The sequence below is a fragment of the Gorilla gorilla genome, chromosome 23 (genome assembly GCF_029281585.2).
Source record: "Gorilla gorilla gorilla isolate KB3781 chromosome 23, NHGRI_mGorGor1-v2.1_pri, whole genome shotgun sequence".
Lineage (NCBI taxonomy): Eukaryota > Metazoa > Chordata > Mammalia > Primates > Hominidae > Gorilla > Gorilla gorilla.
Genome location: NC_086018.1, coordinates 24,181,536 through 24,194,478, shown reverse-complemented (window position 1 = coordinate 24,194,478; position 12,943 = coordinate 24,181,536). Strand labels below are relative to the sequence as shown.

Sequence of the window (12,943 nt, the reverse complement as noted above, 5' to 3'; positions counted from 1 at the left end):
TGTTTCCTCTCTCCAATTCCGCGGGGGTGTGATGTGTTCTGAGAGTGAAGCCTTCAGGATTTTCCCTATCCTACTGTAGAAATTTCTCCTCTGGCTGCTGGTACCTGTCCTATCCCCTTCAGGGCCAGTTCAAATGCTACGTGCTCCAGGAGGCCTTCACTGACCACCCCTGGTGAGAATTAAACACATCCACGTGAGGTCCCATAGATGTCTGATATCCCCCCACCAAAGAACTTACCACATGGCATGGATGGTAGTAGTTGACCTGCAGATGTCTCTTGCTAGGCTGCCATTACTGGGGCAGGAGCCTTATCATATTATAGTACTCCAGCACCCAACACAAGGTCTACCGCATGCATAGTGCTATAGATCAAATGTCTGTGTCCCCCCTAAATCAATACGTTGATGGCCTTATCACCAATGTAATGACATTTGGAGGTGGAGCCTTTGGGAATTAATTAGGTTAAAATGAAATCATAAAGATAGGGCCCCCATGATAAAGATTAGTGCATTTCTAAGATGAGGAGACCCGGGCTCTCTGTCTCTCTTGGCCATATGAGAATTCAGCTAGAAAGTGGCTGTCTGCAAAGCAGAAAGAGAGATGACAGACACTCACCAGATACTGAGTCTGTTGGCGCCCTGAGCTTGGACTTCCCAGCCTCCAGAAATGTGAGAAATAAATTTCTGTTGTTTGAGCCACCCTATCTAAGGCATTTTTGTTATAGCAGGTTGAACTAAGACACATAGGAAGTGCTCAGCAAATTCAAATGAATGAATGAAAGGGCAAATATCTTTTTCCAGAAGACTTGCTTCTTATGTCTTCTTCCCAACCATTAACCTGCTCTCCTGCATCCGCTCAATCTCCAGTACCATGAACTCTGATTCCCGATGGTAATATTTAGGTTCAAAAAGAAACAGCATGAGAGTTTGGAAGGGAAGGGTGTCTGCACCAGGCAAGGTCAAATTCTCATCTGCCAAAGGTGAGAATACAGGTAACTGGAGTTACTCACTATGCCCTTCAACGACCCTTTCTACTTTAGCCTGAATTATCCCAATATTTACACCAACATCTGCTTCATGCCAATCGCAGAGATTTGTTTTCTTGGTGTCTACTAATAGGAGCAGTTTGCCCTTTGGAAAGCAGGGAAAGAAAGAAATAAACATTACTTGAGCACCTACTCCGTGCCAGCTGCTTTTACATGCATTATGTAATCCCTGCAACCATCCTTCCAGGCTGGTATCATCAGCCCTCCTTCCCCTGCCCCCATTCCTCAGATGGTGAAATGGAAGTTCAGATAAAATAGTTCTGCTGAAGGCCATGTGTTAATAGACAATGGAGCTGGCTTCGGGACCCAGGTCACTCTAATTATGGAGCTGCACTTCTTTTCCTGGACTTTATAAATCTAATTCCAGTGCCCAGCTCAGTCAAACTCCCCAGAACAGCCTTTCCACAGCCTCTTGGATGTTTTGCAATTTGGCTTCATGAAGGAAACTGCAAAAATACAAAAAGGGCAGTTGGATTGACATTTTCCTTGGAGCATTCTCCAGGCTTCTTTTTACGTTTTCTTTCTCTTTTTCACTGCGTGTGTCAAGGGTGACCAATAATTTTTCTTTGAGAAACAGTAATAAAATGTAGTAATCAGAAAGAGGGAGGGGAGAGATGACAGCAAGTCCTCCAGGCTGAGAGGAGCTCCATTCTGCTGACCTTTGGTGTTGCACACACCTGGTTGTTCCACAGGTCAGAATTCCCCTCTCTTCTGCCCTTAGTCTCCAGCTAGATCTTGGAGCGCCCCTAGTGGAGGTCTGCACAGTTGGTATATTGGATAAATTGTCTCTGGACAGAATAGGAGGGCCAGTAAATCGAGCTCATTTGAACAGCTTGCAGGAATGGACTTGTAAGCAAAAATAAGAAAACAAGCCGCTCTGATCAGAAACTATCCTTTTGCCTTGGAAGGGGAAGGAAAGGAAGGTAACATTATTTTCTTAATACCTAACTGAGCCATATGAACACAAGATGAATCCCTCAGGCTTAGATACGGTGGCCCCTGGCAGGAACGGGCAAAACTCTATGGAAAATAATGCCAATCCATAATGAAAATAGTCTTTAAGTGAATCTAACCACAACACACGTTAGAGACTGGGGAAGCAGCAAGTTTGAGTCTTATTGAGCAATACTGAATCTGCCTTATTAATTCAAGAGAAAAAGAAAAGAAATTATACTTAGGCTTTGCAGTCTTTGCATGTAGTTACCATTATTCCCCATGTGCATATCTTAGACAATAAGGAGGCTCTTCAAAAACAAGTTATACTTTATACTTATTCATGCCTTACAGCGAAATGGCCCAGAGAACCACGTGACCTGCATAAGAATGTAGCAACAAGTCCCTTTTGAGTATTTACAAATCCCCTCACTTCACCGCAAGCAGAAGAACTAGTTCGCAACAACGAGTTAGGTGAATGGTTCTCCATCTGACATTAGTGAATGTTGGGCTGTATATTAAAAATAGAATTTATTGTGGAAGGTCAATTGTCTCCAAATGCACCACCAGACTCGGCAATGCTCATTGGCCAATATCACTCCCTCCTTATGACTCAGAGTCAGAACCACACAGTTGTTAATGAGCTTTCTGAAGTAGCACATCACTTGACTTTAATTTGGTGGTGACCTGAAGTCAATTTAAAAAATATGCTGGCTAGCCATGGTGTTGAGCAGTTGGAAAAATGGTATGAAATGTCTTAAAAATTAAAACACACACGTCTCCCCCTGCTCTTACAATGTGTTTGAAGCCCGCGAAGGAAACAGAATAGGAAATCCTTGTCTTAGATGACAATTCAATACGTGCCATTAAGACACTTTTTTTTTTCCCTGCAAGGTGGTGTATTGGAGAGTGGAGTCCTCAGAGGTAGAACTGCTTTAGAAAATCCAGTAAGCTGCTGGGTAGATTCAGGTTCTTTTTATATGTGTGTTAGTCACAACACAGATTCAAAAGGGGGTGGGGGAGGGAGAGCTGGACTCAGTTCAAGGCCACCAAGCCATTGTTAGAAAGAGACAGCTAATTAAGAAAGGCCATGCTGTGGTGGAAACTATTTGTTTAAACCAAATCTCTTTCCCTATCTTTCCCAGAGAAACTGTCCAGACCTGGTGTAAATTGTGGACATTATTGCCTCATAAAAAAGGGGTGGGGGTTCTTCAACGATATGCTTTGTTAAACAAAAGGTGATGAACAATTTCCTTTGCTCTGCACTCCGGGCTCTACATTTAAAAAGACGGGGAGATGGGGGATAAAATGCCTGATTTGTGCTGAGGGGGGCACTCCAGGCCACCGGGAAGGGTTGAAGGGAAAGGGACCCAGAGCCAGGGCCCATGGAGCTGAGAGCTGTCCAGGGCCTTTGGTGCTGAAAGCAGGTGCGCGCGCTGGGGGTCCAGAACTCCCCGGAAAAGAACACCGCCTGTCCCCCAACTCCGAGTCAAGACGGTGCAAATGACAGAGGCGGAGCCCCAGATGAGCACAGTGCCTGTGCTCCCTCTGTCTTCAGCCTGGGCAGCTGTCTGCTTTTTTACACGTGAGGAGCGCATTTCTGGGACCTTGCAAGAAGGCCGGGTCCTGTGGCCAACTAACGCTCCCATTGATTTTCGGGTCTCCTAGGTGCCTGAGAAAACCCCCGAAGCTCTTAGGGTTAGCTTTGGGTGAGTTAGGCGTTGCACCCCTCTCTCTATCTGGCCCTCTACCCCACCTATAACTTTTCCTGGGGTACCTTACCGGGGTGGAGAGAGGGTATGGTTGCAGGTCTGAGAAAGAGGAGGTGTCATTCTCTGCTAAACTTGGGCCCCTCTTCCCATTCAACAAACACGTGGTAGATGAAACTAACACCCCTCACCCCCATTCCTAACAGTGATCAGAGATGCTAGGCAGTAGGGGAGAGAGTAGAGGGGAGCCCGTTCAGGTTCCCAACTGCTAACTAACATCTCTTCTCCCTCCCCTACCAAGTTCTCAGAGCCCTCAGCCCCCTCCACCGGCCTCTAGCGAAAGCCACACCCAAGTCCGGTATCCTGACGCTTGGCTGAGATCGATCCAGGGACACAGACCCTCGGGGCAGCCTGAACCAAAGGAGTCAAGGGTTTCTGTGGTGTCGGGGGGAGCGGCAAATGCACTGTTTGAGTCTAGTCCTCAGTTGCAGGGTGGGTCAGCTGCTCACCCCCCTTCCTGTCCTCTCCCGGAGAGGAAGAGAATTATCTGGCACCCAGCCCCGGGTGCGGTTGCAGAGAAGCGCCGGGAATTTGGGGTTTGGAGGCGACCCCACTCCAAGGAGATCCTCTTTGGCTGCAAAGGAGAATCAGCCCCACAGCCGGGGAAGACCGAAAGGGAGCCCGCAGCCGAAGCAGGGAAGCGCCCGAGTCCTTCAACACATCCCCGCCTCCACACTCCCATCAGCCCGGGCCAAGGGGACGCGCGGTTCCTAGCCCCGATTTTGGACAGCCACCACCGCTTCCCATCCCGGCGGGTGGTGCCTGAGTCGCCCTGGTCAGCCCCGACCCCTGGCTGCCCCGCTCTCCCGGCAACTTTGCCCCCTGCCCGCCCCGCCCCTCGGGGCGCTTACCTCGCTCCAGCGCTGCCGCCGGGCTCCCCAGGAGCAGAGCGAGGAACAGCGAGATCCCGCGGAGTCCCGCGGCGGGCGGCCGGGCCGCGGGCATCGTGGCTGCAGGGGGCGCGGAGCCGCTGGCTGTGGGGCGGGCGGACGGCGAGGGAGCTGGGGAAGGAGGGCGGCGGTGAGCGAGAAAGGGGAAGCGGGAGCGAGGGAGGGGGCCGCGGGCCGGGGCAGCTTCCGGAGCCCCCTGGGCGGACGCGCGCTCAGCCCCGCGGTCGCTCTGGCCGAGCTGCGCCGGGCGCGGGCGGGCGAGTGAGGAGGAGCCGGCGAGCGAGCGAACGAGCGTGGAGCGAGCGGGAGGAGGGAGGGGGCTGGGGCCGAGTCTGTGCCGAGCGAGTGCAGGGAGGGAGGGGGCGGGCGAGCGGGCAGTGAGCTGGAGGGGCCGCGGCGGCGCCGGGGGTGCCAGCCGCCTCCTCTGGCCGCCGGCCCGTCGGCCCTGCAAAGTTTAACGCCAATTCCCCTTGCGTCCTGGGAGCCGAGCGTTTTCTCTCCCTGCTGACGCTCCCAGCAGCTCTGCCTGGCCAGGCCAGGCTGGAGAGCACCCGGACCATTTTCCAGACGGTGTGATGGAGCCCTGGAAACCGAGCTTATGAGCAGCCCGGAGCTTTCCATTGCCTGCCCAGCCTTCCAGATACATCCCAGTTCCAGTTCTTTCCAGAGCCCTCTGGGATCCAGCCAGCCTGCTTCCCCGCCAGGGCCCCGCTGCTTCCAAAGTGAGTCCCCATAACCTAGAAAGTCTCTAACTCTGTGGATCTGGTGAGAGCTGTGAATCTACTAGAACACTACACATAGCCACAAAATTGTGCATCTAACACGAGGGGGTCTGGACCCCTCTGAAGCCCAATCACGAACTCTAAATTAAGATCCATCTCCACTTTTTAATCTGAGCCCTGTCTCCCATAACCCCACTGCCGGCAGGGCACTAGAGCTGCGAGGCTTCCTCTCAGGTCAGCCGCTTGCCTCTTCCTGTACCCGCTTCCCTATCTGAGCAGGACTACAAGGCCCACCTCTGCAGCATTCTTGCCCAGGCCTGATTCTCAAGCAAAGTCTTTTCTCCACAAATAGAGGTAGTGAGGGACAATCAATGAGGGAGACAAACAGATACTTGGGGACAGACATTGGCAGAGAGCTAGGTGGGGACAAGCTTATGCACAGTCCTGGAGACTGACTGTCTCTCCCTGTGTAGCCTTGGCAGACCGGTCAGGCTTTACAGGCCTCTCACCCAATTTAGAAGCTGTCCTCCTCCCCCCACCCTACCTTGCCATACTATCTACACACTGCAGCCTGAACAGGCAGAGGGAGCAGATGGAGAGAAGGTTGCAGGCAGCAACAGGGGGAGGAATATGTCTTTAGCAGCGTGGTGGAGCCGGGAGTCCCTAGAAAGAATGGGTGGGGGAGGTGAACACTGGATGGAGGAGGGAAGGAGAAGCACTCTGGCTCAGGGTTTCAGAAGACGCTCCACACCCAGAGCTTCCCCATTTACTCACTCAAACCATGCTCTTTTACAGGCCACTGACTATAGGCCCAAACCTGCCTCAGGCTTTGGGGGACAGAGAGCCCCCCCATAAAATCCTATCTTCAGCTGCAAGAGGTTTCCATTCCTGGCAGTAAACCCAACTGGTTTTTATAAAGAAGGTGGCTGAGGCAGGGATGCAGGAGGGCTGATTTCTCCTTTGGAGAAGATGAAGCACTCCATGCCTTACTGTATGAGGCTGCCAGCTCTCTGTGGAATGACCTTGCCTGTTTGTTGCTATACGCTCAGGCTCTGTATAGTATAATGCAGGCATGCAGTGGGTGCTCAGTGAGACTTGTTCAATGGAAACCTAAAGAAGCAAGGAAGATGGAGGAAGAGGGGAAAGGGAAGAAAGCGAGCGAGAGAAAAACGAAGAGATAGGTTAGCTCCATACTTGGAGGCAAGAAAACTATTTTTAATTCCTAGGTTCAGGGGTACTTGTGCAGGTTTGTTATGTGTGCAAACTTGTGTCATGGGAGTTTGTTGTACAGATGATTTCACCAACCAGGTATTAAGCCTAGTACTCAATAGTAATTTTTTTCTGATCCTCTCCCTCCTCCTGCCTTCCACCCTCTGGTAGGCCTCTGTGTGTGTTGTTCCCCTCTATGTGTCTGTGTGCTCTCATCATTTAGCTCCCACCTATAAGCGAGAACTTGTGATATTTGGTTTTCTGTTCCTGCATTAGTGTGCTAAGGATAATGGTCTCCAGCTCCATTCATGTTTTTGCAAAGAACATGATCTCATTCTTTTTTATGGCTGCATAGTATTCCATGGTGTATATGTACCATATATATGCTCATTCATTGATGAGCATTTAGGTTGATTCCATGTCTTTGCTCTTGTGAATAGTGCTGCAATGAACATACATGGGCATGTGTCTTTATAATAGAACAATTTATATTCCTTTGGGTATATACCCAGTAATGTCAGACAACCTACAGAATGGGAGAAAAATTTTGCAAACTATGCATCTGCAAAAGTCTAATATCCAGCATCTATAAGGAACTTAAACAAATTTACAAGAAAAAAACCAAACAACCCAACTGAGAAGGAAACTGTTGTGTAAAGAATCCACTGTTTGCCAGGTGCTGTCCCACACCGAGCATGGTCTCTCATTTCAATTTCATAATCGTCCTGAAAACGAGGTGTGGTTATTGCCATCTGAAAGATAAGTATCTGATTTTTTGTGGGGGGTCCCAACCCAGCCAAGGTCACTCAGTCAGGAAGCAGTGGGATTTGGCAGGTTCAAGGCCAGCCCTGACTACAGAGCCAGAACCCATTTCACCTTCACAGGCTACTTCCCAGAAATTTGGTGGCTGCCTCTGTGCTGTGATTTGGTTGCTACCTGCTGAAGCTTCAACCTCTCATCACTACCAGAAGGGCCACCATCACTAAAAGTCCATCAATGGGGTTACTCACTTTGGTAAGTACATTGAACTTCTAGATCATTGCTTGCATGCAGGTGTCTTATGTGGAAGAAGTGACACTGTAAACCATTAACCCATTGAACATATGGACCGTGATTTACTCATTCCATTTGCTGGCTAAAACAAGGCACAGAGAAAAGTCTTGAGGAAATGGGACACAGACCTGATTATCTGAGATTGTGATGTTGGGAACATAAAGTGATTATTTAGGAGCAGTATTAAGACTATTTTTGGAAGAAGAAATAGCATAATAGAAATAGAATTCTGAAAGGGACTAGAACAGTTTGCAGATGAAAATCTGCAATCACAATTTTGGTAGCCATTTTACAGATGAGGAAACTGAGGGCCAGGGAGGCAAAGTAACTTGCTCGATATCACACACTTGGTTTACCTTTTACCTTTTACTGTTTCCATGGCAGTGATGTTGTGGTCTGTCTAATAGGGCATGTGCTGCCTAGATTCTGGTGTCAGGGTGAGCTTCCTCCTACCCAATGCCACCTGGGGAGATAATTTTAGCTTCTCTGCTGATTAGATGATGTGTGCCTACAATTCTATTCACCTTATATTTTGCCATGTGATAAACAGAGCATCAGCTCTTATGCGGTTAAAATTAGTACAGTGGTGACAAAGGGTTATATCCTAGCCTTGCCACTTCCTTATAGGATGACAAGGGCAAGTTACTTAACCTCTCTGAGCTTTATTTTCCTCTTCTGAGAAGTAGGGATAAAAATAACACTTATCACATGGAGTGATTGACATAAATGGATAATAATATCCTCGTGGATGAGGGGATATTATGGCACTTATTTCCTAGGGTTATAGAGAAGATCCCATGAACTGATGGACTAAAGGCTAATGCTGTGTGATATTAAGTGAGTCACCAGTCTCTCTGGGACTCTCTTTCCTTATTCATCTACCCACCTATCTACACACCCACCTATTTGTCCATATATTTACTAGTCCATGCATCCATCCAACAATTTATCTATCCCTCTACCTACCCTTCCTTCTTTCCTCCCTTTCTGTCTTCTTTTCTTCCTTCCCTCCTCCCTTCCATTCATCCATTCATCTACCCATCCATCCACTCAACCACCCACCCACTCACCCATCTGTCCATCTATCTACAAATACTGTTTCAGCATTTACTATTTATTGAATGGCTACCATGTGGCAAGCAGTGCTGAGTGCTGTGGATGCAACAGACTCTGTCTCTGGCTCTCCAGGGCTGACAGTCTAGTGAAGTCTGGCAACACAAGGGCCCAAACCACTTCCAAAATTAATGCTGTATGCCAGGGGAGGCAGTTTAGCAGAGCAGTTAAAAGCCTGGACCTTCAAACCCAACAAGCCTCAATTTAAATGGTTTATCTGCCACTAACTAACAGTGGTGTGATTTTGAACAACTGAATTAACCTTCCAGTAATCATTTCAACAAAAGGCTATCATTTAGCAATCAATGACACAATCATTATAAAGCACTTAGGATAATGCATATGTCAGGCACTGTTCTGGGCACTGATAATACACAGTGAACAAGACAAAGTTCTTGCTCTCTAGAGCTTATTTTGTACAGATGAGAAATAGACCATAAAGTCATTAATAAATAGGAATTTCAGAGAGCTTTAATTCTATGAGGAAGATAAAGCAAGGTGATTTGAGAGTAAAAGAGGCAAATTCTTTTTGGATGATCAGGGATGGGTTCCTAGAATAGGAGACATTTAAGTAGAGAAAGGAATGATGAGACGACACCAAGCGCAGATTGCAGCACATTCCTGGTGGAGAACACAGCAAGTGCAAGGTCCTGAGGCTAAAACAGCATCATTGCAATTAATGGAAGTCATTGTCGTCATGTGTCTGTGATCCCATTTCTTTGTCTACTCAGATTATGATTAATCAGGGGCTTGATTTTGAGGTCATCAGACAGCCTATGCTCAGTGACTACTTTCTCCATCAACGCACATTTATTCACACCCCCGCCCTGCCAAACCTTGCATCATGTATCCCCCTTAGGAACACCTGGTTGATGGAAAGATTTTAATCACTGAGAGAAAAAAAGAGAAAAATCTTTTGTCTTAGGGTAAAAACGAAATACAAAAAAAAGTCATCTTAAAAGATAAGAAGAAAATGAAAAGAAACAAAAAAGTCCCAGCAATAGTATGTCTCAGTGGACAAACCCACCGTGGATCTTTCAAGGGAAGGCAGAGTATCCAACCAGTGTCTCCATGATCTATTTTCAATTTGGTCTTTGTAACTTGCAGATGGGCCTGTGCAGCGTCATTCAGGAAGCCCGTGGTACTCACATCACTCTGGCCAGACGCTAACAAGAAAATGATCCACTGTGACGCAGCCGACCCCATCCAGTGCATCCACATTACCTGGAAAGAAGCAATTATGCCCCTTTGGTTTCCTTGGAAATGCTTGGTCTGTCTCTACCATCCGCCCTGGCTCTTGAGAAATACTCATGCACGGTAGAGCTTTGACAGGGAGACAATGTGTTTATTTTCAAACTGAAAGTTTACAGAATACAAAGTGAGCCTGTAAGATGGTGACCATTCTCCAGAGGCTTGTTGGTCAGACAGGAAAGAAAACCAGTGCACCATCAGGAACGTGGAGCAGGCTGAAAGAGAGGGACAAACATATTGGATAGAATCGGGCCCCCACAGTCAAGTTCCTGCAAACCCAGCTGGGAGATTTTCCTGACTAAGGCTTATGTTCTTGGGCCTCAAAGGTGAGAAGAAAAATCAATTAAAGATACTGTGTATATTTATACACTCTTTTGGCATTATAAACTGTAACACATACGTTTTTCAGTCCATAAAGAACAGCCTGCATCAGCACAGCAGCACACATCTATGAGTTATTCTAAGATTTTTGTGTTTGGGGACCCCATGAGTTCACGTACCCTCTGGAATCAGCAGGTTTATTTGGAATCAGACATATCAGAACTCTGTCCTATGTGAGTAACTTTTAAATGTGGATTTACTTGTCTGTATAAGGTGAAGACTATTAATAACTACTTCCTAGGGTTATTATGGAAGTAAAAGAGGGGATGCATGTTCACTGCTGAACTGATTGTCCAGCCTGTAGTAGGTGCTCAATAAACAGGAGCAATGATCATGCATTATATAAATTGTATATGAAAAATAGAACCCAAATGCTAGAAAAATCTCTTCTCTCATAGGGTTTATTATGTGTATTTATGGGTGTCTGTACCCAGAGGAAAGCCCAGCTGGGGTTAAGGGTGCAGAATAAGTAAAACTTCCAAACCCATCAGGGGCTTGGTCAATCTGACCCATTTTTTGTGTGAGCCTCCTCACTCGAAATTAACTAAGGCAGCACTGCTCTGTTCAATTACAGGAACATTCTCCAGCCCTTTGACTTCCTCTCAAATCTCACCACTCTCTTAGTATGGAATATTGAACAGGCCATACTGGGTCAGGTCCCTACTGATCAATAGCCTGTCCTTTCTCTCAGCTCCCCAGCCAACGCCCAGCTTCTGTGCCGGGGAGGATACAGGAGGACAGACACAGCCTCTGTGTCAGGAGGAGGGAAGAAGGACTAATGTCTGTGGACACTCTGAGGCTCACAGGGAGAAGCCACACACTCGCAGCACCAGGTCTGTGGTTTTTCATGACCCTACACTGTCCCCTAGAAGGAAGTACCACCCAGCAGAAACAGAAGCCAAAGAATTTCCCCATAGAGATCATGGCATGGGCTTGAGTTCAAGAACTCAATGGACAGTGGGCAGAAATTGGAAAGCCCAGAGCCTCCACCACTAACTCCTGTGTGACTTCTGTAAGTCCCTTGCCCTTAATTCACTCATATGAAAAATTAGGAAAAATGATCTCTCACTTCTGAAATTCAATAATTTTATGATGTCAGCAACTAGACCCAAGAGATGATGAGTTCTACTACAGTTGTCTTGATGAAAGTAAAAGCTGACATTTTTTTAAGCAGCTGCTTAGAGTTTACCACTTGAGATTTCATGTAATCCTTACAACCACTCTAGAAGGTTAGTATTATTATAACCCAAACTCCTACCTTATCCTGTAGGACCCTTCTGATCTGGTCTCTCCTCCCTGTTTGGCCTTATCTTGTACCTCCTTTTATAAAACCCCAGCTGCAAGGATTCTAATCTTAGATCTGTCTAGGACTTTCCTCTTGCCGTGTCCCTGCCTGGAAGGCCTTTCCTTCTGATATATAAGCAGCTGGCTCTTCTTCCTCTTTCTGTAGCCAGCTAGACTGGCATCTCATCAGAGAGAACAACCTCAGCTTTAAATCTTTCTTAGCCTCTATCACTATCTACAATTATGTCTCTTATTTATGTGTTTGCAGGTATATTATCTCTGTTCTCCCACTAGACTTTAAGCTCAGTGGATGCCAGGACCCTTAGAACAAAGCACATAGCAAGTTTTCAGTGAAGTCTTGTTAACTTTCCAATGAAGGAATAAACGAATGACTATATTTCCACTTCGCAGATGAGTAAACAGAGGCTTGGAGGGGTGATGAAATTTGCCAACAGTCATCAATCAGTAAGTGTGACAGAAGTAGGACTGGAACCCAGGGCTGTCTGACCTCTGGCTTGAGTCTATAACCGCTTGGCCATACTGCCTTTCAGTTCCAGGAACAGGTGATGCTTCCCGGCAGTGAGACTCTAAACCAGCGGGAGTTCCCAGCCAGAGACATGATCTAAGTGCCAATGGCTGAATGTCTGTGAGCATTTCAAGTCATTTTAAGAATAGGTAACATTAGCGGCACCATTAAAGCCTGCTGTTCCTCCAGCCCATCACTGCCATCCTCACCTATTAAAATAGTGGTATGAAAAATAAACAGCCTTTATGTACAATTTTATACAGTGCACGCATTGTTTGTTTCTCTTACTGTTTCCATGGCAGTGACGTTTGTTCTCAGGATAACTTCAGGTTTCTGCATGATGGAAGGGAATGGAATAAAATTACTTGAGAGGAAATTGCCAAGCACAGACGTTTTCTTCTTCAGTTGCCCCACACTCCAGCACTTAACAGCAGCCACACCCTGAAGTCTTAAGCACAGGATAAAGGCTTCCCCTTAACCTACAGCCTTCCATGGCTCCCCAGTTCCCATAATATGAACCCCACAGATCTAAGCCTGGCTGTAAGACCTTTGCTACCTGGATTCCTCTCCTACCCTTTCACCCTTTGCTATATAGTCCTGCCTATAGGCAATTTCCCTCCTCATTTTGTCCCATCTCCCTAGAAGTTTTTCACCAACCCACATTTGTTCATGCTGTTCAACCCTGAACAGCATGGGCTATCCACGTTCCCCCTACCTCTCTACTAGAGAAGACTGCTACTCATTTTTCCACGTTGTGCTTTAGGTG

The 12,943-nt window shown here is 47.2% G+C and overlaps 1 protein-coding gene and 1 long non-coding RNA gene across 14 annotated transcripts in view; one reads left to right on the top strand and one right to left on the bottom strand.

Annotated features, from left to right (window-relative positions):
- Positions 1–5,122, bottom strand: part of SEZ6L (seizure related 6 homolog like) — a 213,218-nt gene extending 208,096 nt beyond the window's left edge. For all 10 annotated transcript variants that reach the window (XM_004063200.4, XM_019018736.3, XM_019018737.3 and 7 more), the window contains exon 1: positions 4,600–5,122. In XM_004063200.4, coding sequence (XP_004063248.2) covers positions 4,600–4,693 — 94 coding nt within the window. In that variant the 5' untranslated portion in view covers positions 4,694–5,122. The remainder of the gene's footprint in view (positions 1–4,599) is intronic.
- Positions 5,012–12,434, top strand: LOC129529422 (uncharacterized). Of its 4 annotated transcripts, XR_008674919.2 has the most exons (5): positions 5,128–5,360; positions 7,454–7,583; positions 9,843–10,312; positions 11,059–11,200; positions 12,063–12,413. It is a non-coding gene; the product is annotated as an uncharacterized lncRNA (long non-coding RNA). The 4 variants fall into 4 exon arrangements; XR_008674921.1 differs by having other exon boundaries at positions 5,124–5,360; positions 9,843–10,540; positions 11,059–12,413; XR_008674918.2 differs by having other exon boundaries at positions 5,130–5,360; positions 11,059–12,413.
- The last annotated feature ends 509 nt before the right edge of the window (positions 12,435–12,943 follow it).